Below are 23182 nucleotides of genomic sequence, written 5' to 3'. Positions count from 1 at the left end.
GAACAAAAGAATGAAGAGTGTGGGGCGGGCCTCGAGGGAAAGCACATCACCTCTGGCTGTGAGTCCTGGTTGTCACGTCTCAGCTGAATGCTTAGATTGCCCTCAGCCTGAGTCCCCTCACACTTAAAGGGAAGTAACACCACTAGCTCCAAGGGACGTAAGGAGGATTAAATGAGACCACAGAAATCTTCAAGAACATGTCTGGCCCATAGTAGGTTCTCAACAAATCTCATTTCCCTCCCTACTGAGGTGAAATGATCAGCCCTCATCAAAAATCGTCCATATGGGGACTTCCCTGGCAGTCCAGTGGTCAAGACTCCTCGCTTCCCCTGCAGGGGGTGCAGGTTCGATGCCTGGTCGGGGAACTAAGATCCCACATGCCGTGCAGTGCAGCCAAAAAGAAAAAAAAAAATGTCCATTTTGGGGCCAAGAGCAGAAAACAAATTTCCTTAACATGGTTATTCTAAGAAAATACAAGGTGATGATTTGTTCATTAAAGCTCTGTCATCAAGGTTACATGGAGGTTTCAGCAGTTCTTGGTCAACCCGGAGTTTCAGAAAACTAGGGTGTGCTTGCTGGTATCAATACATTATGTGGCATCTGCACTTGGTGGCAGGAGAGTGTAAAGGGAAGCCATCATAACTCACCGGGCAGAGTCCGCAGGGGGCCCGGACCAATCCCGTGGGCGGGATGATCGGATTGACTGCCCTGTACAGTTTCATGTGTCCGTCCACACTGCCTACGGTGCCTTCTTTCGCAGCGATGATAGTCATCTCCACTTTCCCGTCATAAATGAGTGTATTTAAGATGGTCTCGATGTCCTCCATGGACAACTCTACCTACAAAGGGGATACGTTAGAAAGGACCCAGAAAGGACAAGGAGACATCCTTTTGGAGGGTGTTGAAAAACATAAAACGCCACAATTCCTTGGTGAAACGGGGAAGGATTATGCTGGAGAGTAAATGAAGGCACAGAGAGGCTGAACAATGGCCCAAGTGAGCGCAGACCGTCAAATGCCAGGGGCAGGGCTCTGAGCTCGCACTGAGCTTGACACTTGCTGATGTCGTCACCCGCCCAAGGAAAATCTAAACATCTTGTAACATTTCTTTGGCAAGAATTTGATGGAGATCTATAAAATGCTTGAGCAGAAAGGTATTTTAGACATCCAATAGTCCAAATTCCTGTTTTTTTATGAAAGAGAGATCTGGAGCCCAGGAAATGAAAATGACTTGTCCAAGCGGCCACTTCAGCTTCTTCTCTGATGATGAAAAGCATCAAGCACAGTGTGTCTGTACAGATCTTCAGAGAATGTGCTGACAGTGCCACTAACATCTCATAAGTAGGAAAATACCAATAAACGACAACTGCTATGATGATGGATGTTTGGCACATATATGGAAATGTCCCCAAGACAATCAAGAACTTGTCAGAACAGACTTTTGAATCTGGTAGTGAAATGCACTGCCAGGCCTCCACTCTGCTGCTCTATAGCCCAAGCTCAGGTACATACAGTTCAGAAAGTGCCCAACGGCAATGACCGCCGTTGCCTGACTGCCTTAGGACAGTACTTCCTCAAAGTGGGTTCTGCAGAATGTACATGGGTATCACCAGAAAAAAGGGTCTGGGTCAGCTGTGTTTGCAATACATTGTAAACTACATCCCTATGATGAAGAATAAGTTTTTAAAAATAAGATGAAAATTAGAAACCGAGTTCCAACCTTACTGATCCCCAATTCACAGATGTACTTCCACACTTCATGTGATGAAGCGAATGAACTATTTCTTTGTATCATTGGATTCTGTTTGCTTTCTCGTGCTGTTTCTGCCTATAAGGGTAGAAACGTAAATTTCAGGAAGAATACTGGTGCCTTCTGAATACAATTCATATAGAGTGAGAACAAGAACAGGACATATTTTGTTTAGTAAAAATGACCAATTCCAATGTTTTCAATTCCTGTAAGATATGATACATAAGATTAAACATTCCTTATGAAGAAACTTAAAAAAATTATACTTGGAGTGATGTTTCCTCAATTATGCCTCACCTTGGTTTGTAGGAATTTAAAACACTGTTGGTTAAGCACCTCTACAAATTCAGATTCAAAATCCTGGTCACTGTACCAGGCTCCACCGGTCACAGAGCGGTCTGGCTGCAGGTTATAGAGCATGTACACCTTCTTTTTTGAGGCCTAGGAAAAAACACGCACAGTAGATGGTTAAAAGGTAACAAAATAGTCTTCCAAAGCTAAGACTTAAAAAACCCCAAAACTTCATATTTCAGAGCAGTTTGGGATTTACAGAATTATTGTGAAGATGGGACCTTGTGCTCAGCTTCCTCTAGTACTAACACCTGACATTACCAGAGTACATCTGTTACAGCTAATGAAGCAATATTGATAGGTCAATATTAATTAAAAAGTCTATACTTTATTCAGATTCCCTTCGTTTTTCCCTGATGTCCTTTTTTTTTTTTTTTTTTTTCTTTTTGCGGTATGCGGGCCTCTCACTGTTGTGGCCTCTCCCGTTGCGGAGCACAGGCTCCGGACGCGCAGGCTCAGCGGCCATGGCTCACGGGCCCAGCCGCTCCGTGGCATATGGGATCCTCCCAGACCGGGGCACGAACCCGTATCCCCTGCATCGGCAGGCGGACTCTCAACCACTGCGCCACCAGGGAGGCCCCCTGATGTCCTTTTAATGGTCCAGGATCCTATCCAGAATACCATACTATTACACATTTATTATACATGAGGCAAATTTTGGTTGTGACAGTTTCTCAGACTTTCCTTGTTATTGGTGAATTTGCCATTTTTTAGAATTACTAGCAAAAAATTCTGTAGGATGTCCCTTAATTGGGATTTGTCCGAGTAGACTGGAACAAAGACCACAGAGGTAAAGTGCCCTTCTCATGTCATATCAAGGGTACTTGATCATCACTAAATGATTATTGATTGTCATCAATATAACTTATCAGCCTTGACATTATAAATCCATCACCTGGTTTGAGGTAGTGTTTCTCAGTTTTCTCCACTATAAAGTTACTTTTTTGTCCTGCCCTTTCCATATGTGGAAGGAAGCCACCACGCACAGTCCACACTTAAAGACTGGGATTTCACTCTACTTCCTTGAAGATGAAGAGTCTACACAAATTATTTGGAATTCTTCTGCATGAAGACTTGTCTACTCTCACCCACTGATTTATTTATTCAAACATTTATATTAGTATGTTCTCATGAATATTTATTTTATACTTTGGGTTACAATCTAATACTACTTTAGTTTGAAACTTTGAAAACATCATGCTAAGTGAAAGAAGCCAGACACTGAAGACCACATATTGGTAGTTCCCTGGCAGTCCAGTGGTTAGGACTCAGTGCTGTCACTGTCTTGGCCCAAGTTCAATCCCTGGTCAGGGAACTAAGATCCCACAAGCCACATGGCATGGCCAAAAAAACCCAAAACAAAACAAAACACAGCAACTTTAAAAAGATATAATTTAGGGGCTTCCCTGGTGGCGCAGTGGTTGAGAGTCTGCCTGCCGATGCAGGGGACACGGGTTCATGCCCCGGTCCGGGAAGATCCCACATGCCGCAGAGTGGCTGGGCCCGTGAGCCGTGGTCGCTGAGCCTGCGCGTCCGGAGCCTGTGCTCCGCAACGGGAGAGGCCACAACAGTGAGAGGCCCGCGTACCGCAAAAAATAAAAAAAAATTAAAAAAAATAAAAAATAAAAAGATATAATTTAAAAAATTAGAACAGTGTGGTGACTGCAGAACTCTGTGAATATACTAAAACCCACTGAATTAAATCTCAATAAAGCTGCTACTAAAAATAAAGATGTAGAGCATGATTGGCAAAATGAAGCTAGGCAAGGGTACATGGGGATTCATTTTGTTATTTTCTATACTTTTGTATACATTTGAAATTATCCAATAAAAATGTGGAAGAGAAATAATATTCTAAATGAGGGAGTGGTAGGACATAAATACCATTGATAAATAAAACCACTGATGACTATCAAATTCTTATTTGTTGAATTTTGTGTTCAAGCACACTTTAATCTAGGAGTACCCCAGCTCCTCTGATGCCTCAATCAGTGAAGTCAGCAATGTGTCTGCTGGAGCCAGCTCTGGATCCTGGAGCCCCTAGAGGATGTGATGGGGTGGCTGGCAAGAGGAGGAGGAGAAATCCCATGCGCTGGAACAGATGCTCCACCAGGGCCAGGGCAGAGAACTTTCTGTGACTTGCTCACTAACGTATTCCAAGCCCCCAGAACAGTGCCCAGCACATAGCAAATGCACGATGGGTATCTGTGTAATGGGTAATCTCATACACCAGATTGAAATAAATTATCTTACATACCACAAAATCCAGAAAAAATGTTCGTGATCCCCAAAATTCTTTACTGAAGAGAGTAAAGTAGTTTTAGATTTTTGAGTGGGTAAGACTCTAAGAGTTAACTGGCAGTGACATATCTAAAGCAGCATCTCGGGCTTCCCTGGTGGCGCAGTGGTTGAGAGTCTGCCTGCCGATGCGGGGGACGCGGGTTCGTGCCCCGGTCCGGGAGGATCCCACACGCCGCGGAGTGGCTGGGCCCGTGAGCCCTGGATGCTGAGCCTGTGCTCCGCAACAGAGAGAAGCCACAGCAGTGAGAGGCCCATGTAACGCCAAAAAAAAAAAAAAAAAAAAAAAAGCAGTATCTCCAAACCATCTGATATGAGCTAAAATTCTAAAAATCTTTTTTGACCAGTTGTTTTAAATCATGACATAGCTTAAAGAATAAAAACCTGAAATATACTTGGAGCAATATATGTACAGAGAACATTCAGGGGAAGAAAAGAGATGGTTACTCACTGCCACAGACTTAACAGCTTTAATTAGCTTTTTACTTTCCAAATTCTTTAGAATTTTGTTAATTTCTGTTAATGGCAAGTTGCTTTTGTATCGGATATCTCTGCTCCATATTCCTATAAGAAAGTAAAGTAAAATAAGTTGAACAGTATAGGATGTGTGTTTCTTTTCCCATTGCTTATATCTCATTATAAATCTAGCAAAATATGTATATATTCCTAGAGCATAGCTATAGGAAAAATGAATTAGAGGTAAGAGTCTCAGATAAAGTAACAAAAATATGCAAAACAATACATAAGTTATATGTTTTATTTTCTAACTGGAATTTCTTGGAATGCCAGTGTGGCACCTTTTAAAAATCACATGAAAAGGACATTTTTGTAATGGAAGAAAAATCTTGAATGTCACTGAATTAACACATATTGCCTTTTCCATGCCCCCCTACATCCCAACCTCTTTTTTTCTTTAAATATCACTTTAGATTGTATATGTGAAAAACAAACTTAAGTTTGGGTCTGGGTTGGCTGCCATCCTTGATGAGAGCAAAAAACACTTTATGAGAGCATCTGTGTGCATGTATGTCCATTATTTATACAGCACTATATTTGGAAAATAGAAAGATTACAGTTCCCATAGTCACTAAAAGCCTGTGCAGAAAGCTATGATTTTTCTTTCAAAGAAGGAAATATGTGGGCTTCCCTGGTGGCGCAGTGGTTGAGAGTCCGCCTGCCGATGCAGCGGACATGGGTTCATGCCCCAGTCTGGGAATATCCCACATGCCGCGGAGCGGCTGGGCCCGTGAGCCATGGCTGCTGAGCCTGCGCGTCTGGAGCCTGTGCTCCGCAACGGGAGAGGCCACAACAGTGAGAGGCCCGCGTACCACCAAAAAAAAAAAAAAAAAGGAAATATGCGTTATATGTATAAAAGGAATTTATGTAAAAACATTTTGCTGTATTTTCTTCCCAACATGAAGGCATAATAAGATAGGCAGATTTTTTAAAAATAGAGAATGACTTCTTCATATTTATTTTTAAAGTGTTAATTTAACTTCCCAACACATATAAAAATTATATGACTTCAGATTACATAGTAATTGTTAAAGCTAATATCAATGACTCAAACAGATCTTAAATTGTAATAACAGCAATTTCGATAAAGTTCTTTAAGGGCAACAGGAGAGGAACTAAATAGCTGTTGAGGGAGCTACACCAGATACTGCCACACCGCACTAGGCGTCCCTCGGGTTTGTGCAAAAACCAGAGAGATGTTATTATCCACAATTTACAAATAAGAGGAAGAAACGAAGCCTTCCAAAATTTAGCAAGTAAGGATTAAAAAAAAAAACAAGGATTAAAAAAAAAAGTTTTAATTTATTTATTTTGAATAGATAATATATTCATATGGTCCAGATTCAGAAGTCTCTTTCCTTCCCTGCCCACAGCCATCTCGTTCCTATCTCCCTGAGGCAACAACACTGTCACTCCTGGGTGTCCTTCAAATGTATGTACATTATATATTTTTATATATATGTGTGTGTGTGTGTGTGTGTGCGTGTGTTATTTTCTTCTCCTTTTAACAAACGGCAGCATACTGAACTGACTGATCTATACCCTGGGAAGCCAGGATCTCAGTCCCCACTATCTGGTCCTAAAGACAGTGTTGTTTCTGCTGTTCCTCTACATGCTTACCTTTATTTCCAGCATCCTCTATGATTTGATATACTAGTTTTTCCTGGTTATCTGATCCTTTCATTTTACTGCAGGGAAATAAAGTAGAATTAAAAAGGCAAAGAGGTACAGGATAATCTAATGATCTACAAGACTACTTAAACGAATGAGCAGACAAGGTCATCACATTGACTTATTTACCAAAAGAAGGGCTTACCTTAAAAAGAATGAGACAGGGCTGTATGTACCAAATGAAAAGATGTCCAAGATATAGTAAGTGAAAAAAAACAAGTTGCAAAACAGTATGGATATCATGATCCCATTTTTGTTAAAATAAGAAAAAAAAAGAGAGAGAGAGATTATATATAAATATATGGTATATAAATATATAATCATCTATATGTATTTATATATACCTATAAGAAAGGATATATGCCAAAATATCAACAGCAGCTATCTCTGGGAAATGGAACGCATATGGGAGGTGAGATGATACATGGGCCAGGTTTACATGATGCTATTCTGTACTGGTTTTTTTTTCCCCAAACATATATTACTTTTATAATATTAAAATTTTCTTAAAATAAAAAATTAGGTACTTACCCAGCATTCTGAGACTCCTTTATTCTATACAGAAGGCCTGTATTGCTCCTTAAGAGATCCAGCTGACCCTAAAGTTGTTTTTTTTTTAAAAGAAAATAACAGTGAATTATTTTGGAGATATATCAAATCCAGTGACAAACATTAATGCATTCTTCAATATTTTACACAGACTAAAATAGCCTACCTCCCATAGTTGCCAGTTCTTCACTTGAGTACTTAAGTTTTTTCCTACATGTCACATGTGATGTACTTTTTAAAACTTAGCTCTTTATCTCGCCATTTCCCCAAATATTAATACCTAACAATTTTCTACATGTTAGATCCTGGCTTGGTTATATGATCAATGTGTAAAGAATTTTAAACAAGCAGCTTTAGAAAAATAAATAAAAATCCATACGTAAGTCGAATAAATTCAATAAATATATATAATATAAATAAACATAGTAAAATGTAATTTGTCTAAAAAAGTTCAAATAAAGGCTATTCATGCAAAAATATTCTATGATACAATGATTAAATGAAATTTACAATGTTAATAATAACACTTACTGATATGTGTGATTTCTGTAGTGTTACATGAAAATTAGGCAGAAAGGTCAACCAATGAATAAAAGGCCTGTAGTAGTTCTGTTTTTTTACACAAGTCACAAGTAAAACAAAGCATGTGTGCCACGCTCCTGCATTTCCTTGGGTCTGAACTTAGGAGAACCCAGATGGCTGTACCACTGGGCTTCTGGCAGTTCAGGGAAGCACGGGTAGAGAGGCCCCATTCCCACGAGTTAAGGCTGGGCAGACCCATGACTTGGAATTAGGTTGATATATGGATGAATAGCAATACTTTCCCTCCCTCCCTCAAACCACAAAGCCCAATGTGGAGGCTCCATTCAGTTGTTCATCTCAGCCTATGAACATTTACTGAACACCTGTACTGTGATATATGTTTGGGGGAGACAAACATGGATTCTGAAAGAGAATTACACAGCTAACTTCAATACCATCGGGTTCATTAAGACAGAGCTAAGTAAAGGGTGGGACGGCCTCTCAGAGAAGCAGCTTTGGCCCAGCCTGGGGGGGTCAGTGAGGATCCCTAGAGTCGACAGCAGAGATGAGTCTTGAGAATGAGGAGTCAGTCTGTGAGGAAAGGGAAAAAGGGCCTGCTAAGCGGGAAGACAGCATGAGCAAAGGAACTGAGGCATGAAACAGCGTGATCTGCTAGGGAACCAAAAACCATGTGTTCCTTCTGAAAACTAACTCTTGAGTTGGAGGGGTAGAGGGAGATGAGGTGGGTGCAGAAGGGAGGGGCTCAGTGTGGTAAACCCAGGAGTGTGGACTTGAATCTCTAGAGTTGAGAGAAGGGTTTTTTGTGGGAAAGTGACTTGGTCAGATCTGTATTTAAGACAGAGCAGGCTGGTTGCTCTGAGGCACATGGAGCCAGGAAAGCCCTGGCTTAAGTTAAGATGCACTGTAAGAGTCCAAGTAAAAGCCAAGAGCCTGAACACATGCAGGGGTAGTAGGAATGGAAACAGTGGAACCGATTTGAGAATTGTTTAAGAGTTAAAATCAGCAACACTCGTGATTTATTAATAATTACTCCCTTGCTTAAAATTCTTCAGTAGCTCTACCACTGCCTGCAGCCTGTAGCTGATAGAACTGGCAATAGGCGGGGTTGCAGAGGTGGTGAAAGAGAGTGAGGTGCTGAGCATAATTTTCAGACAGAAAGAAAAGGCTAAAAGGGAGGGTCCAAGAACAAAAACATTTTTAATTGCCACACTTCCCAGCATCCATTGCTCTATCCATCCTGGAGTTGAAGACCTTCACAATGGTGAATTGACTAGGAAAAAACAACACTCCTTTTTGCCTTTGGCTAGCACAGCGTCCAGCAATCTGGTGCACTGCTTTTTTCTTTGAACTGAAGTATAGTTGAGTTACAATATTATATTAGTTTCAGGTGTACAACATAGTGATCTCATATTTATAGATTATACTCCATTTAAAGTTTTTATAAAATATTGATTATATTCCCTGTGCTGTACAATATATCCTTGTAGCCAATTTATTTTATACATAGTAGGTTGTACCTCTTAATCCCATACCCTTATCTTGCCCCTCCCTCTCCCCACTGGTAACCACTGGTTTGTTCTCTATATCTGTGAGTCTGTTTTGTTATATTCATTCCTTTGTTTACTTTTTAGATCCCACATATAAGTGATATCATATGTGTATTTGTCTTTCTCTGTCTGACTTACTTCACTTAGTATGATAATCTTTAGGTCCAACCATGTTGCTGCAAAGGGCATCATTTTGTTCTTTTTTATGGCTGAGTAATATTCCATTGTATATATGTACCACATCTTCTTTATCCATTCATCTGTTGATGGACACTTAGGTTGCTTCCACATCTTGGTTATTGTAAATAATGCTGCTATGAACATTTGGGTGCATATATCTTTTTGAATTAGTGTTTTCATTTTCTTTGGATATATACCCAGGAGTGGAACTGCTGGATCATATGATAGTTCTATTTTTAGTATTTTGAGGAACCTCCATACTGTTTTCCACAGTGGTGGCACCAATTTACCAACAGTGTACAAGGATTCCCTTTTCTCCACATCCTCACCAACATTTATTGTTTGTGGTCTTTTTTATGATAGTCACTTTGACAGGTGTGAGGTGATATCTCATTGTTGTTTTGATTTGCATTTCTCTAAAAATGTTGCTACAATTTGTCAGTGTTCTGCCTGTGTTTTCTTCCAGGAGTTTTACGGTTTCCGCTCTTACAGTTAAGTCTTTAATCCTTTTTGAGTTTATTTTTATATATATGTGAGAAAAAGTCCTAATTTCATTTTTTACTTGTAGCTGTCCATTTTTCCTAGCACCACTTGTTGAAGAGACTCTTTTCCCCATTGTATACTGTTGATTCCTTTATCTTAGATTAATTGACCGTAAGTGGATGGGTTTATTTCTGGGCTCTCTATTCTGTTCCATTGATCTATGTATCTCTTTTTGTGCCAGAACCATACCATTTTGATTACTGTGGCTTTGTAGTATAGTCTGAAGTCAGGAAGCATGACACCTCCAGCTTTGTTCTTTTTTTCTCAAGACTGCTTTGGCTATTCGGGCTCTTTTGTGGCTACACATACATTTTCGTATTATTTATTCTAGTTCTGTGAAAAATGTCCTGGGTATTTTGATAAGGATCACATTAGATCTGTAGATTGCTTTGGATAATATGGACATTTAAACAATATTAATATAGTCTTTATTTTCTATTTATTTATTTTATGGCCACACCACGCAGCACGCGGGATCTTAGATCCCCAACCAGGAATTGAACCCATGCCCCCTGAAGTGGAAGTGTGTATTCTTAACCACTGGACCACCAGGGAAGTCCCCATTTTAACAATATTAATTCTTCCAGTCCAAGAACATTGGATATCTTTCTATTTCTTTGTAGCACCTTCAATTTCCTTCATCAGTGTTTTATAATTTTCAAAGTTAGGTCTTTTACCTCCTTGGTTAAGTTTATTCCTAGGTATTTTATTCCTTTTATATGATTTTTAAACAAGATTGTTTTCTTGCTTCCTCTGATAGTTCATTATCAGTGTACAGAAAAGCAACAGATTTCTGTATATTAATCTTGACCCTGCAACTTTACTGAATTCATTTATTAGTTCTAATAGTTTTTTGATTGAGATTTTAGGGTTTTCTATATATAGTATCATGTCATCTGCAAATAAGGACCGTTTTATTTCTTCCCTTCCCATTTGTATGCCTGGGCTATGGCAATGAAAGCACCAAGTCCTAACCACTGGACTGCCAGGGAATTCCCTTCTTCCTGATTTTAGAGGAAAGGCTTTCAGCTTTTCACCACTGAATATGATGTTAGCTGTGGGTCTGTCATAAATGGCTTTTATTATGTTGAAATATGTTCCCTCTATACCAACTGTGCTAAGAGTTTTTATCATGAATGGATGTTGAATTTTGCCAAATGCTTTTTCTGCATCAATTGAGATGATCATGTGAATTTTATCCTTCCTTTTGTTACTGTGGTGTATTACACTGATTGATTTGTGCATATTGAACCGTTTTTGCCTTCCTGTAATAAATCCCATTTGGTCATGGTGTATGGTCCTTTTTACATATTGTTGAATTTGGTTTGCTAATATTTTGTTGAGGATCTCTACATGTATATTCATCGGAGACACTGGCCTGTAATTTTCTTTTTTTTGGTAGTATCTTTGTCTAGTTTTGGCATCAGAGTAATGGGAGCCTAACAGAACGAATTTGGGAGTGTTTCCTCCTCTTCAATTTTTTGGAAGTGTTTGAGAAGGACTGGTATTTGCTCTTCTTTATATGTTTGCTAGAACTCCCCTGTGAAGCCATCCAGTCCAGGACTTTTGTTTGTCAGGAGTTTTTTGATTACTAATTCAATTTTACTACTAGTGACTGGACTGTTCAGATTGTCTATTTCTTCCTGATCATCACATGTTTATCCCTTAACTGTTTATTGTGGTTATAGTTGATTTTTCCATTTTTGTCTTTTAATCTTCATACTAGCTTATTTAAGTGCTTGATCCAAAGCCTTTACTATGTATTTGCCTTTACTAGCAGTAAGAAGCAAACAGAAGGTGTGAATAGACTATGCCTATAGGTAGTTGTTGCCATTATGTAGCTTAGTGACAATTAAGTTACTAAATATAACAGTTAAAATACAAGTATTTCATTTGTCTTGTAAAATGCATATTACTTCTTCTTTCCTTAATTCAGGCAGTCTGAGCTGTTTCCTGGTTTGGAGTCTTATTAGTCACAACCTAACACACTTTTGAGAATGGTTTCGTGACTGCATAACAGGAAGTAATGACAATCACAACATTTAAGTAATTACATGAACTAGTTGGATTCACCTTACCATGGACAACAGTCTATTGATGGCCACTGCCCGCTGCTGGGCTTCTATATGCGGCATTTCATTCTGAATTACTTGGTCTGTGATTCCATGAGGAAACTGGTGACATAATTCTATAATCCTAGGAACAAAGGCATTAATGATATTCATGTTTCTACCTATTTCAAGAGGTGGTAGGGGAAAAAATACAAGAACAGTTTGGAATTGTGCCTTTTTTCACATCTGATAGATAATCTGGGTTTCTACAATGGTTCTGATTCAAAGCATGTTAAAAATGAGGACGATGCTTTTCAAATACACGTTTACATTTTTATTGTATTTAAGAGAAGCATTTCTTTTCCCTATTCATATGAACTTTAAATTAGAACAAAAGTCAAATGAAAACACAGAAAGACATATTAAAGCTGAGGCTTCAGTTTTCTCAGACGGAACAAGTATGACAAAGGGAAGATACAGTGCCTTGGATAGCCATAAGTCTGTGAGTGGGAGGTAAATCAAACACTTCTGGTGGGAAGTCAAAATTTGTTACAATTCACCACAACTGGGGCCTGCTTTTAGAATTATCCCTAAAAAACAAAAATAAACCCGAATTTTCATCTTGTCCTAGGATCATCATATGTGTTATTCATAATAGTTTAAGAAAGTTGGGGTCCTTTAAAACTATGTGGTAACCTAAAAATTGCAGTGCACGGTAGAGAATATAAAATCGGCAGAGGCTCTGGGCGCCCTAAAATCTTCACTTAAATACTGAACTAAAACCATCTGACTTGTGTTGCTTCATAACAGAAAACTACACCCTAACTTCGGCTAAACGTTCTGCCATGGGAGTTCCCTTATTGACAAGGGCGATCCAGGATCAGAACGTGTATCTACAAGTACTACGGGGAAAACGCCGAGTCTTCACTCAGAGCGTGGATCACCTTAATGTGGGAAAGAAGCGCATCAGTAGAGCTTCCCGAACAGCACCAGGGAAAGGTCAGTTACACAATCTTGCTAACTGTCCGACTCGTTTGGAAATTAAGAGTTCTGTTTTCCGGGGATGGGAGGAGGGTTCCAACACCCGCGGTCCCCTCCCTGCGCGTCCACTGAACTTGCGAGGGTCCCGGAGACGGGGTCCAGCGCCTCGCGGGGGCTCCCGAGCCGGGAAGCAATTCTCACTCACTGATTTACCTGTTTTCGATTTCGACCGGATCCGCGTCGGGCGGCTGCACTTTCACCTTCACCTCGGCCATGAGGGCGCAGGTCCCGGTCCCTGGGGGAAGAGACGCTCCGGATAGCTGGACAGCAAGCGGGGGATCCCTGGAACCTATGAAGACAGCAGCTGGTACATGGGCCTTCTTCCTCGTGTCGCAAGCGGTCCTTCTTTGCCAGTCGCCTTGAGGTGGCTAAGCCGCGCCTGTGCCGCTACAGATTCTTATTCTGTTTTTTCCAGAATGTCAGTGCCTGTCGGACGAACGAGCCTGGTTCCCCTATTCTGAGTTGGGACGCCACCTTGTAGCACTTTCCAACCTCTGTGAGGGCAAGTTCTCGGTCGCCTACGGTGAAGCCTGACGAAAGGAGCTCGAGGCGGGTACCAGTCTCCGGGCCAAGCGCAGGGGCGGGGCTAGTTGCTAGGAAGCCGGGTTCCTGCCAATCACCTGCCCGACTCTCAGGTGGCGGGGCGCGGCTCGCAGCGTCTTTGGTAACCCGGACCGCTGTGAAGGAGAGGACGAAGGGCAGTGAGCGGTGGGCTTCCTGGGTGGGGGCTGCGGAGGTACTCCGGGGTTCCCAATAGGGTCCCGGTGGCCGGAGGAGGAGGAGGACGGCAGCCCTCACTCCAGCTGAGAGGTAGCGGACGTCCTTGGGTGCACCTGAAGGACGGGGACAAGGACCAGACGCGGTTCCGGATGCGGGCGGTGAGGGGGCAGTCTGGATGGAGGGGTTGGGGGGTAGGGGATGCTGTTGACGCCACACTGACATTTGGGCCTAGCGGATCGGTCTACTGATTTGATCCTCTTCGCTCGGGGCCCACTGGCCTACCCACAGCCTTCCAAGGGCAGCTCCTAGTCGCCGCATGAATTATTTCCTCCCCAAATGTTTTTATTTTCAACTAGTTTTTAACTGTTTTTATTTTAACTGTCTCTCACTTAAATGAAAGTGTGAGGATGGGCAAGCTCCAGAGTCCATCCCTTCTGTGGGGGCTGTTGCTCCACTATCTATATCTGTATCTGCAATTTAAATTCTTACCCTCCGACCTGGAACTGTCCAACCAGGCATTAAGTTCACTGCTTAAATTTAGTTATCCCACCTTTGGGTTATATTCTGTGACAAACCTCAAACCACAGAGATGTTCAGGGCAACATTATTTATTTAAATTTTTTTTTTTTTTTTTTTTTTTGGTCGTGCCGCAGACTTGTGGGATCTTAGTTCCCCGACTAGGGACGGAACCTGGGCCCCCTGCAGTGAAAGCGCGGAGTCCTAACCACTAGACCGCCAGGGAATTCCCAGGGCAACGTTATTTAGAATAGCAAAACCCAAAACTAAAAAGAAACTAGTAAATGCCTAAATGCCCAATCACAAATTGGTAAATAAGATTATATAAGTACTTGGAAAATTGTAAATAATAGTGGAGGATGCAAGAAGTACACTATAAAATTCGAGTTTTAATATAGATTTTAATTGAGTAAAACCTATTATCATTGAAATTTGAACAGACCATCGGAGATGTAAATGGTTGCTGTATTAAGGTGTGTGGGGGGGTTTCCCCCTGAATCCTTTATGTATTAATAATTATGAGCCCCCCCACCCCCAAGAAAAAGATCCCTAAGGCCTCCATACTTGTACTTAATTATTTATAAATACAGTAGATGGAGTGGGAGACTTTTGTGTTTTTTGCTCACTTTATATCCATGCCAGCTTTCTTCCGGCTGAGGCGTGATCCTCTGCCATGCTTCTAAAGTTTCTTTTGCAGCTTTCACGTGCAAGAACCAATTGGTGACAACTGCAGGGCTTTGAACCTGGAGCTCTCCCAAAGGAGTTGGCTCTAAATTAACATTTCATGCTACATACAGAGTTACTTCTGTTCCTCTTGTGTGCTGACTTGCCTGAAACCAAGAGAGGTGGCATAAAAATGTGGTAATGATTCAGGGGTGGCTCAGGTCAGGTCATCAGTGATGGTCTCTGCTCTGATGAGTTCACTTAATTTGCCCATTTAAAATAATTTTGTTCCCCCATCCCATACATTCATGCTTTTTCCCCCAAAGTGAGGTAAGTATTTAGATAATCAAAACCCCACACAAGATCTCAACAGCAAAAATACAGCCGAAACAATAATTATTTCAATTAAAAATGATATTTGTATTAACACAACATTGTAAATCAACTGTACTTCAATTTAAAAAAGACAAAAAAAACAAAGAACTGAGATGAGTCTCCCAAAAATAAAAAATAAAAATGATATTTGTAGATGATGGATTAACAGTATTCTCTTTAGTTTTTACTGGTCTCACTGTATTTGAACGAGGTGCTTCTCTTCAGTGTTTGTGTTCAAGTATAGGTGCCCATTGGAATTTATTTTCATCCACTGTTTTTTAATGTAAGGAGGGGAAATGACTGCTGGTTCAGTGTGTGTCCCTCAAATCATTCCCCTGCGGGTGCCTCAGCCTGGAAAAGCCAACCATGAAATCGATAACAATACGCTTTTGGAAATGAAATCAGGTAAGAATCAAATATACTTGAAATCATTTAAAATAACACTGCCATATTCTTTATATTCATCTGGTTGTTGATTTACCTCTTTACATGTTTTCTATAATCAGGATCTTGGGAAGTTTGTAAAACTTCCAAAATTTGAAACAATGGTGGTTTATAGAGTGGTATTTATATAGATTAAAACGGTTGGCTCTTGCCAACCTTCCATTTGTGTGGGTAATAGTTGTAGCAATGCCTTGACTCACCTTAGCCAGGGGAGGATTTCCTGATGCTTCCCCAGACTTTCCCAGGATCCTCATTATTTATCTGGGATTTCAGTTTGACCTGCTAACACAGGCTTCCCAGTCAGACAGGTTGGAGTGTGAATCCTGGCTTTGAGAACTTCTAGTGACCTTCAATACATTGCTGTGCCTTTATAAGTCTCAGCTTCCTCACTGTTTACAGCCATTGTGAGGTTTAATGAATCGATATGTGATGTGAGGGGCACAGGGTCTGTCACATGGCAATGCCAAAAGAAATCTTAGCTATTTCTGCAGAAATAAAGCAGTGAATGCATTTCCTATTAATGCCAGGAATATACACACGCACACACATACACATATACATATATAATTAACATAAGGAGAAGGAAAAGTTTTATAGATAGAACATATGAACAAATACTTGTTTAAAACAGACTCTGACTTGCAGCCACATGGATGGACCTAGAGATTATCATATTACATGAAGTAAGTCAGACAGAGAAAGACAAGTATCATATGATATCACTTATATGTGGAATCTAAAAAAAGTGATACAGATGAACTTATTTACAAAACAGAAATAGACACACAGACATAGAAAACAAACTTATGGTTACCAAAGGGGATAGCAGGAGCGAGGGAGATAAATTAGGAGTTTGGGATTAACGTATACATACTACTATATATAAAATAGATAAACAAGAAGGACCTACTATATAGCACAGGGAACTATACTCAATATCTTGTAATAGTCTATAATGGAAATGAATCTGAAAAAGAAAAATATAGTATACATGTGTATAACTGAATCACTTTGCTATGTATTTGAAACTAATACAATCTCATAAATAAATTATACTTCGATTTAAAAAAACAGACTCTGAGACTCCAGTTATGTATTTTAATAAGTAATGTGCATACAAACTATTTAACTGTATTGATGGTGTGACACCTGGGCTTCCTAGACTAAGAGTTCCAACTAAGAATATATTATATATATATTATACTGTGTCTCCCTTTATCTTAAAAGCCAATATTATTTTCAAAAATTCTCAAACCAAAATACAAATCTTAGTATATGTGCCCATAACCCTCAGGAGAAGTTGGGTGATTATTGACAAATGATGACAGGATATCCAAATTATCTAATATTTAAAATGTCTAATAAATAAAAGATTCTACAATTCAATGACAAAAATAATAATAACCCAATAGAAAAATGGACAAAGGATGTGAAAGAACATTTTATAGGAAAGGAAATACAAATATCTTTTAAACACATGAGAAAATGCTTCTACTCACCCCTTCACCAGCTTGCTGAGCAGACCTTGTCCCCTGCTTTGTTTTACTCCTTTGCATTTAATCACCACTTAACAGATTATATGTAATATTTTGTTTGTTTACTGCTTGTGTGTTTTTCCTAAAACGGAAGCTCCTTGACAGCGGGGACTTTGGTCATTGGTGTATCCCCAGTGCCTGGAACAGTGTCTGGCATGTAATGGGTACTTGGTAAATATTTGTTGAATGAATGAGTGAATCTTACTCAAAATGTAAGAAATGTGAGTTATAAAACTATGAGATACTTTTTTTTTAACCTAGGAAAATATAAAAGAAATATTGGCAAAAAGAAAAGAAAAAATGGTCACACACAATATGGCTGAGATTGTGGGTAAACACGCACTTCCGTGCCTTGCTGATAGCAGTGTGAATTGTTTCACTGTCTGTGGTGGGAAGTTTGGCACCGTTAACCAAAATTACAAGTGCCCATAGCTTTTGACTCAACAGTACTAGTTCTACACATTTTACAGATGTACTTATAAAAAGAACTCTTTATAGGGTTATTCATTACAGTGCTTGTAATAGCAAAAGAAAAAGAAAAAGAAAGAAAGAAAAGGAAAGAAGACAGTTTAGATGTTCATCTGTAGGGATTGGCTGTTTGCCAATGATTCATCCATAGAAAGACAGAATACAGTGCAGCCGTAATGAAGAATGGGGATGCTTTTATGTACCAATATAGGGCAATATCCAAGACAGATTGTTAAATGAAAAGAGAAATGTGTAGAACAGGGTATGATAAGCCACCATTTGTATATAAGGAGAGGGGGGAAAAGTATGTACATATATGCTTGTATGGATGTAAACTATTTTTGGAAGGATACTTGATATTATTGGTTGCCTTTGGGCAACTTATTTCAGGGGTGGGAGGGAGAGTTTTCATTGTATATCCTTTTTTGACCTTTTGAATCTTGGATCATATGAATTTTTTACCTTTATAAATGTTCTAAGAAGTGTAGGAATCATTTACCTAGTCCAAATAAAATATAAGAAAAGCGTTTCTTGGGACTTCCCTGGTGGCACAGTGGTTGAGAGTCCGCCTGCCAGTGCAGGGGACACAGGTTCGAGCCCTGGTCCGGGGGGATTCCACATGCCACGGAGCAACTGAGCCCCTGCCCCACGGCTGCTGAGCCTGCGCTCTAGAGCCCGCGAGCCACAGCTACTGAGCCCGCATGCCACAACTGCTGAGACCCGCGTGCCTAGAGCCCCTGCTCCGCAATAAGAGAGGCCATCACAATGAGAAGCCCGTGCACTGCAACGAAGGGTAGCCCCCGCTCGCCGCAACTGGAGGAAGCCCGCATGTAGCAACGAAGACCCAATGCAGCCAAAAATAAATAAATAAATAAATTTATAAAAAAAAAAAAAAAAAAAAAAGAAAAGCGTTTCTTAAGCAATGCTCCAAGAATGAAAAATTAGCTTCTGCTTTCTAAGTAGGCATTGTAGTTTTAAAATTCACCCCTGCTTGATTTGTATCATTGCTTTATTGGGGAGGCAAAATACCATAGTGGTTCAGGAGCACGGCCTATGGATCCAACCTCCCATAAGTCAAACCACAACTCTGCTGTTATTTAACAAGTTTCTTAACCTCTCTGGGACTCAGTTTCCTCATCTATAATGTGGGTATAAAACAGGACCTATCTCATAAGGTTGTACTGATAAAATTAGTTAATTCATGTAAAGCACAGTGCCTGGCACAAAGAACTCAATTATTGTTAGTTATTGTTATTCATTTCTGCAGTACATTAAAAAAAACAACTCATTAAATAGCTGACCCATAGGTGTTATTCAGGGACTTGCTACTTTAATGTTAATTCCAGATATCCTCTTTTGGGTTTTTCAGACACCCCAGATGTCAACATATATTATACCCTGGATGGCAGCAAACCTGAATTCCTAAAGAAAATTGGTTATGGTGAAAACACTACATTGAAGTATACGAAGCCTATTACTCTGCCTGATGGAAAAATACAAGTTAAAGCTATCGCAGTGTCTAAGTAAGTTAAGAGCATAATGATTAAGATAATTTGTATTTATTATGTTTTAATTTTATTAATTTCAATGAGAATCAGTTCTGGATTAGAAGTACACTAAAGAAAAAGTTATCTTAATTTCAGCACATATCTGTAACTTTTGTGTTTTGTTTGTCCTCTGTTGAGTTATACTGTAAAGTACACAAATCATAAGGGTACAGCTCAGTGAAGTGCTATGTATATTAATACTGTTTTTAGTTTGAAATCCACATTGGGATTTTGGGAAGGAAGAGCCTTTTCAGGGTTTGGGACCTCCGAAGAGATTCACCTGGCTCTGAGGAGAATTCTGTTTTTCGTGAATGGTTCTTTTATTTCCCGGGACGTGGCCTACGGCCACTGTGGTTCTCTCTCTGATTTTGTTTGACTTTATTGGCCCTCATTTCAGTTTGTTAAACATTAGCTACTTCACTCTTTTCTTTGTCCTTTCTTTCCCAGTCAGTGATTTTTTTTCATTTTCAAATATAGAAACAGCACTTAATTTGGTAAACTTCACTGTGGGTTGTAGAGAAGAAAACCCTCAAATGCTTTGCAGATTTGTGTGTCTGTGATAGAAGAATTATTTTGTGCAGCAAGACAGGTTTGGCCACATTTTTGGAAGGCTTTTAAGCCCCAAACCAATACCTGGCTGGCCCAGTTAATTTAAAGGAGACTCCAGGTTCCCCCTGCTGGCTAAACTACTGCGTGGCTTTTTGACAAGAGCTACAAGTTCTACACCAAAGATGATTGCTTAGGCATTAAAAAAATTTTTTTTAATAATAAAATAAAAATAAAACAAAACAGGGCTTCCCTGGTGGCGCAGTGGTTGAGAGTCCACCTGCCGATGCAGGGGACACGGGTTCGTGCCCCGGTCCGGGAAGATCCCACATGCCGCGGAGCGGCTGGGCCCGTGAGCCATGGCCGCTGAGCCTGCGCGTCCGGAGCCTGTGCTCCGCAACGGGAGAGGCCAGAGCAGTGAGAGGCCCGGGTACCGCAAAAAAATAAATAAATAAATAAATAAATAAATAAATAAAACAAAACAACCTCCTTACACATTATTATTCTTTACTAAAGATTGGAATCTGTGTCTTTTCCCACTTGCCAAACCATTTCTATTGAAACAAGTCATCTCAATTATTAAAAATTAATAAGCTAATTACTCTGGTGCCCAGTGCTGCAAGGCAGACCCCTTTATAAGCTGCAGGTGGTCATAAAGTGAAGTAGTCGTTAATGACTATGTAGTTCAAAGGAGTTAATAAAGCTTCCAAAAGAGTCTGAAAAATAAGGGCATTGTTAATGCCTCTCACCGTCTTGCTCTGTGCCCACTAAGTGTCTGCTCTGAACAACTGTTAGTATTTCAGATGCGCTCAGCTTAGGGGAAGTATCTGTGCAAAAAATTTTTGAGTGTTCAAGGCAGAAAATTAGTGCTTGTATCCATTTGTGATAAAATAGTTCTTGAAAGGAAATGAGTAAGAGCTTTGCCATACATGTACTTTCATGTTCCCATATGTATGTCTATGACTTTCACATCAGAGAATGGTCTGGTAAGGAGCACAGGTGGGCAGGAGGGGCCAGGGACTCGGGAACATCTCAGCAAAGGGAGAGGGTTTCAGGTTTGATGGTCTGTGTATTGATGGTCTAATCCAGGGTCTGCAAACTTTCTGACATCTGCCTTGATTCTTTAAAATCCTCCTTTGTGGTCAAGAGCTTCCTGTCTCTGATGTCATCATTTTGTAGTGTTTTGGCAATGAACTTGCATGGTTCTCCTTTTTCTGTCAATGACCTTATATGGTGGCCAAGAAAAATCAAGCCTGGCTGAGGTAAAAGCTGCTTCAACTGAAGGTAGGTAGCTGGGGGAGTCAGAGTCCCCTGAGAACAATCATTTTTCTTCAGCAGAACCAAGAGGGACTTCCCCGTTGGGCAGCAATGACTAATAAAGTAAACGTATCCGCAGGCCACCAGGGCATCTCACAGGCATCCATCTACCGCCCCTGGACATAAAACCTTGTGTTTGCGTGGATGACAGATCCAAACGCCATCTCCAGAGGCAGTGACAAAGGCAAGAAGACGCTGCTTGGAGTGTGGGAAAGAGGATGGAGTTTGTTGACCTGCAGAGCTGGATTTTAATCCCAGTTCTATTGCCTCCTCTTCGTGTGACCTTGGCTAAGTTATGTGGCCTTTGGCATCTCAGTTTCTTCCTTTGTCACATGAGGTTAACAGGACGCCCTTGGAAGCCATTGTGAAGGGCAGAGGTGATACACTTGGGATCAGGCAGGTGGCAGCTGTGGTTATTGTCTTTCAAATTCTTAATGAAGGGCTAACAGATCGCTGTCATGTGACCCACCTCAGAAGGTCAGCCTCCTATTTGAAAAGTTCATGCCTGGGTGAATAAGCGGTTTCTATTCAACCCCTTCATGTTCCTAAACCAGAGGTTCTCAGTTGGGCATAATTTTGCTCCAAAGGGGGCATTTATCAACGTGGGGAAACATTTTGGTCGTCATGCTGGAAACGGGAGCGTGTTAGTGGCATCTGGTGCATCTGGTGGGTGGAGGCCAAAGATGCCGCTGAGCATTTTACAGTGCACAGGACAGCCCCACAGCAGCGATTACCCAGCCCCAAATATCAATAATTTCCAATAGGTTGAGAAAACCTGGCCTGGACAAGTTGCAGAATTCTTCCACATCCAGTTTTTTTCACTCCCTTGCAATCATTCAAGTAATTATGGTGTTTTTTTTTTTTTTTTTTTTTTTTTTTTTTTTTGCGGTACGCGGGCCTCTCACTGTTGTGGCCTCTCCCGTTGCGGAGCACAGGCTCCGGATGCGCAGGCTCAGCAGCCATGGCTCACGGGCCCAGCCGCTTCGCGGCATGTGGGATCTTCCCGGACCGGGGCACGAACCCGCGTCTCCTGCATCGGCAGGCAGACTCTCAACCACTGCGCCACCAGGGAAGCCCAATTATGGTGTTTTATGGAGAGGATAATAATCTTTACAGGGATAGAGCTATGAGTAATTTTTTTTATGTCTAGTGTACCTTATATTGGTATTCCTAAAGATACATATTTATGACATCTGGTTCCAATCCTAGCAAAAATTTATGTGTGTTCAAATGAGATTCGGGCTCTGAGTAGTGTTCCTAGCTCCAACCCCAAAACCTAAGCCTTTTTTTGGATTACCATCAGAAAATCCTTCCACCTAGCAGGCAGTCTGAGCTGGTTTCTGGGTGACAAGGTCTATGGGTAGGAGCCCTGGCTGGGTCCACAAGGAAAGGGCTAGCTATGGTGGGGAGACAACCTAGACCTTAAAAGGGGTAGAGCAAGTGGGTGGGAACCAGGCTTCTGCTCAGAGTGATGGGGCTGGTATGTGCACATTCAGGAAGGCTGGCCATTCGCCAGGATTTGAATGGTCCCTGGATGGAGATGTTTGTGAGGTCCAGGAAGTGTCTAACTAGGAGGACAACTGTATCTTGGCTGACAGACCATGGGCCAAAGATGAGCATTCAGATGAGATGGATGTTGAGGTGAACGAGTTAAGCAGGCAGTTCATCTAAAAGACTGTCTCTATCTGCATCCACATATCCGCATCTGTAAATTTGGTTTTGTTATTAAATACAAAACAAAACACATGCTTCCCCAAAGTTTAGCCCCCCATAAGTCACTCCAACCAATGAACATGCAAGTACCCACTGATCATGTTATTTCTTTTTTTTTTTTTTTTTTTTTTTTTTGCGGTACGCGGGCCTCTCACTGTTGTGGCCTCTCCCGTTGCGGAGCACAGGCTCCGGATGCGCAGGCTCAGCGGCCATGGCTCACGGGCCCAGCCGCTCCGCGGCATATGGGATCCTCCCAGACCGGGGCACGAACCCGTATCCCCTGCATCGGCAGGCGGACT

At 40.9% G+C, this 23182-nt stretch overlaps 2 protein-coding genes across 2 annotated transcripts in view; one reads left to right on the top strand and one right to left on the bottom strand.

Moving 5' to 3' along the window:
* Nucleotides 1–13558, bottom strand: part of POLR3F (RNA polymerase III subunit F) — a 14847-nt gene extending 1289 nt beyond the window's left edge. Inside the window, exons 1-8 of the mRNA XM_081255957.1 lie at nt 13193–13558; nt 12026–12143; nt 7117–7184; nt 6535–6602; nt 4850–4962; nt 2047–2190; nt 1720–1827; nt 648–839 (exon numbers count right to left, since the gene is read on the bottom strand). Of these exons, the coding sequence (XP_081112083.1) occupies nt 648–839; nt 1720–1827; nt 2047–2190; nt 4850–4962; nt 6535–6602; nt 7117–7184; nt 12026–12143; nt 13193–13254 (873 nt within the window). The 5' untranslated portion in view covers nt 13255–13558. The remainder of the gene's footprint in view (nt 1–647; nt 840–1719; nt 1828–2046; nt 2191–4849; nt 4963–6534; nt 6603–7116; nt 7185–12025; nt 12144–13192) is intronic.
* A 54-nt stretch (nt 13559–13612) lies between these two features.
* Nucleotides 13613–23182, top strand: part of DZANK1 (double zinc ribbon and ankyrin repeat domains 1) — a 71673-nt gene continuing 62103 nt past the window's right edge. The window contains exons 1-3 of the mRNA XM_081255956.1: nt 13613–13917; nt 15558–15718; nt 19130–19283. Coding sequence (XP_081112082.1) covers nt 15610–15718; nt 19130–19283 — 263 coding nt within the window. The 5' untranslated portion in view covers nt 13613–13917; nt 15558–15609. The remainder of the gene's footprint in view (nt 13918–15557; nt 15719–19129; nt 19284–23182) is intronic.

The sequence above is a fragment of the Mesoplodon bidens genome, assembly GCF_964165515.1.
Source record: "Mesoplodon bidens genome assembly, chromosome: 15".
NCBI classification, from domain to species: domain Eukaryota; kingdom Metazoa; phylum Chordata; class Mammalia; order Artiodactyla; family Ziphiidae; genus Mesoplodon; species Mesoplodon bidens.
This window is presented reverse-complemented; position numbering and strand designations above follow the sequence as displayed.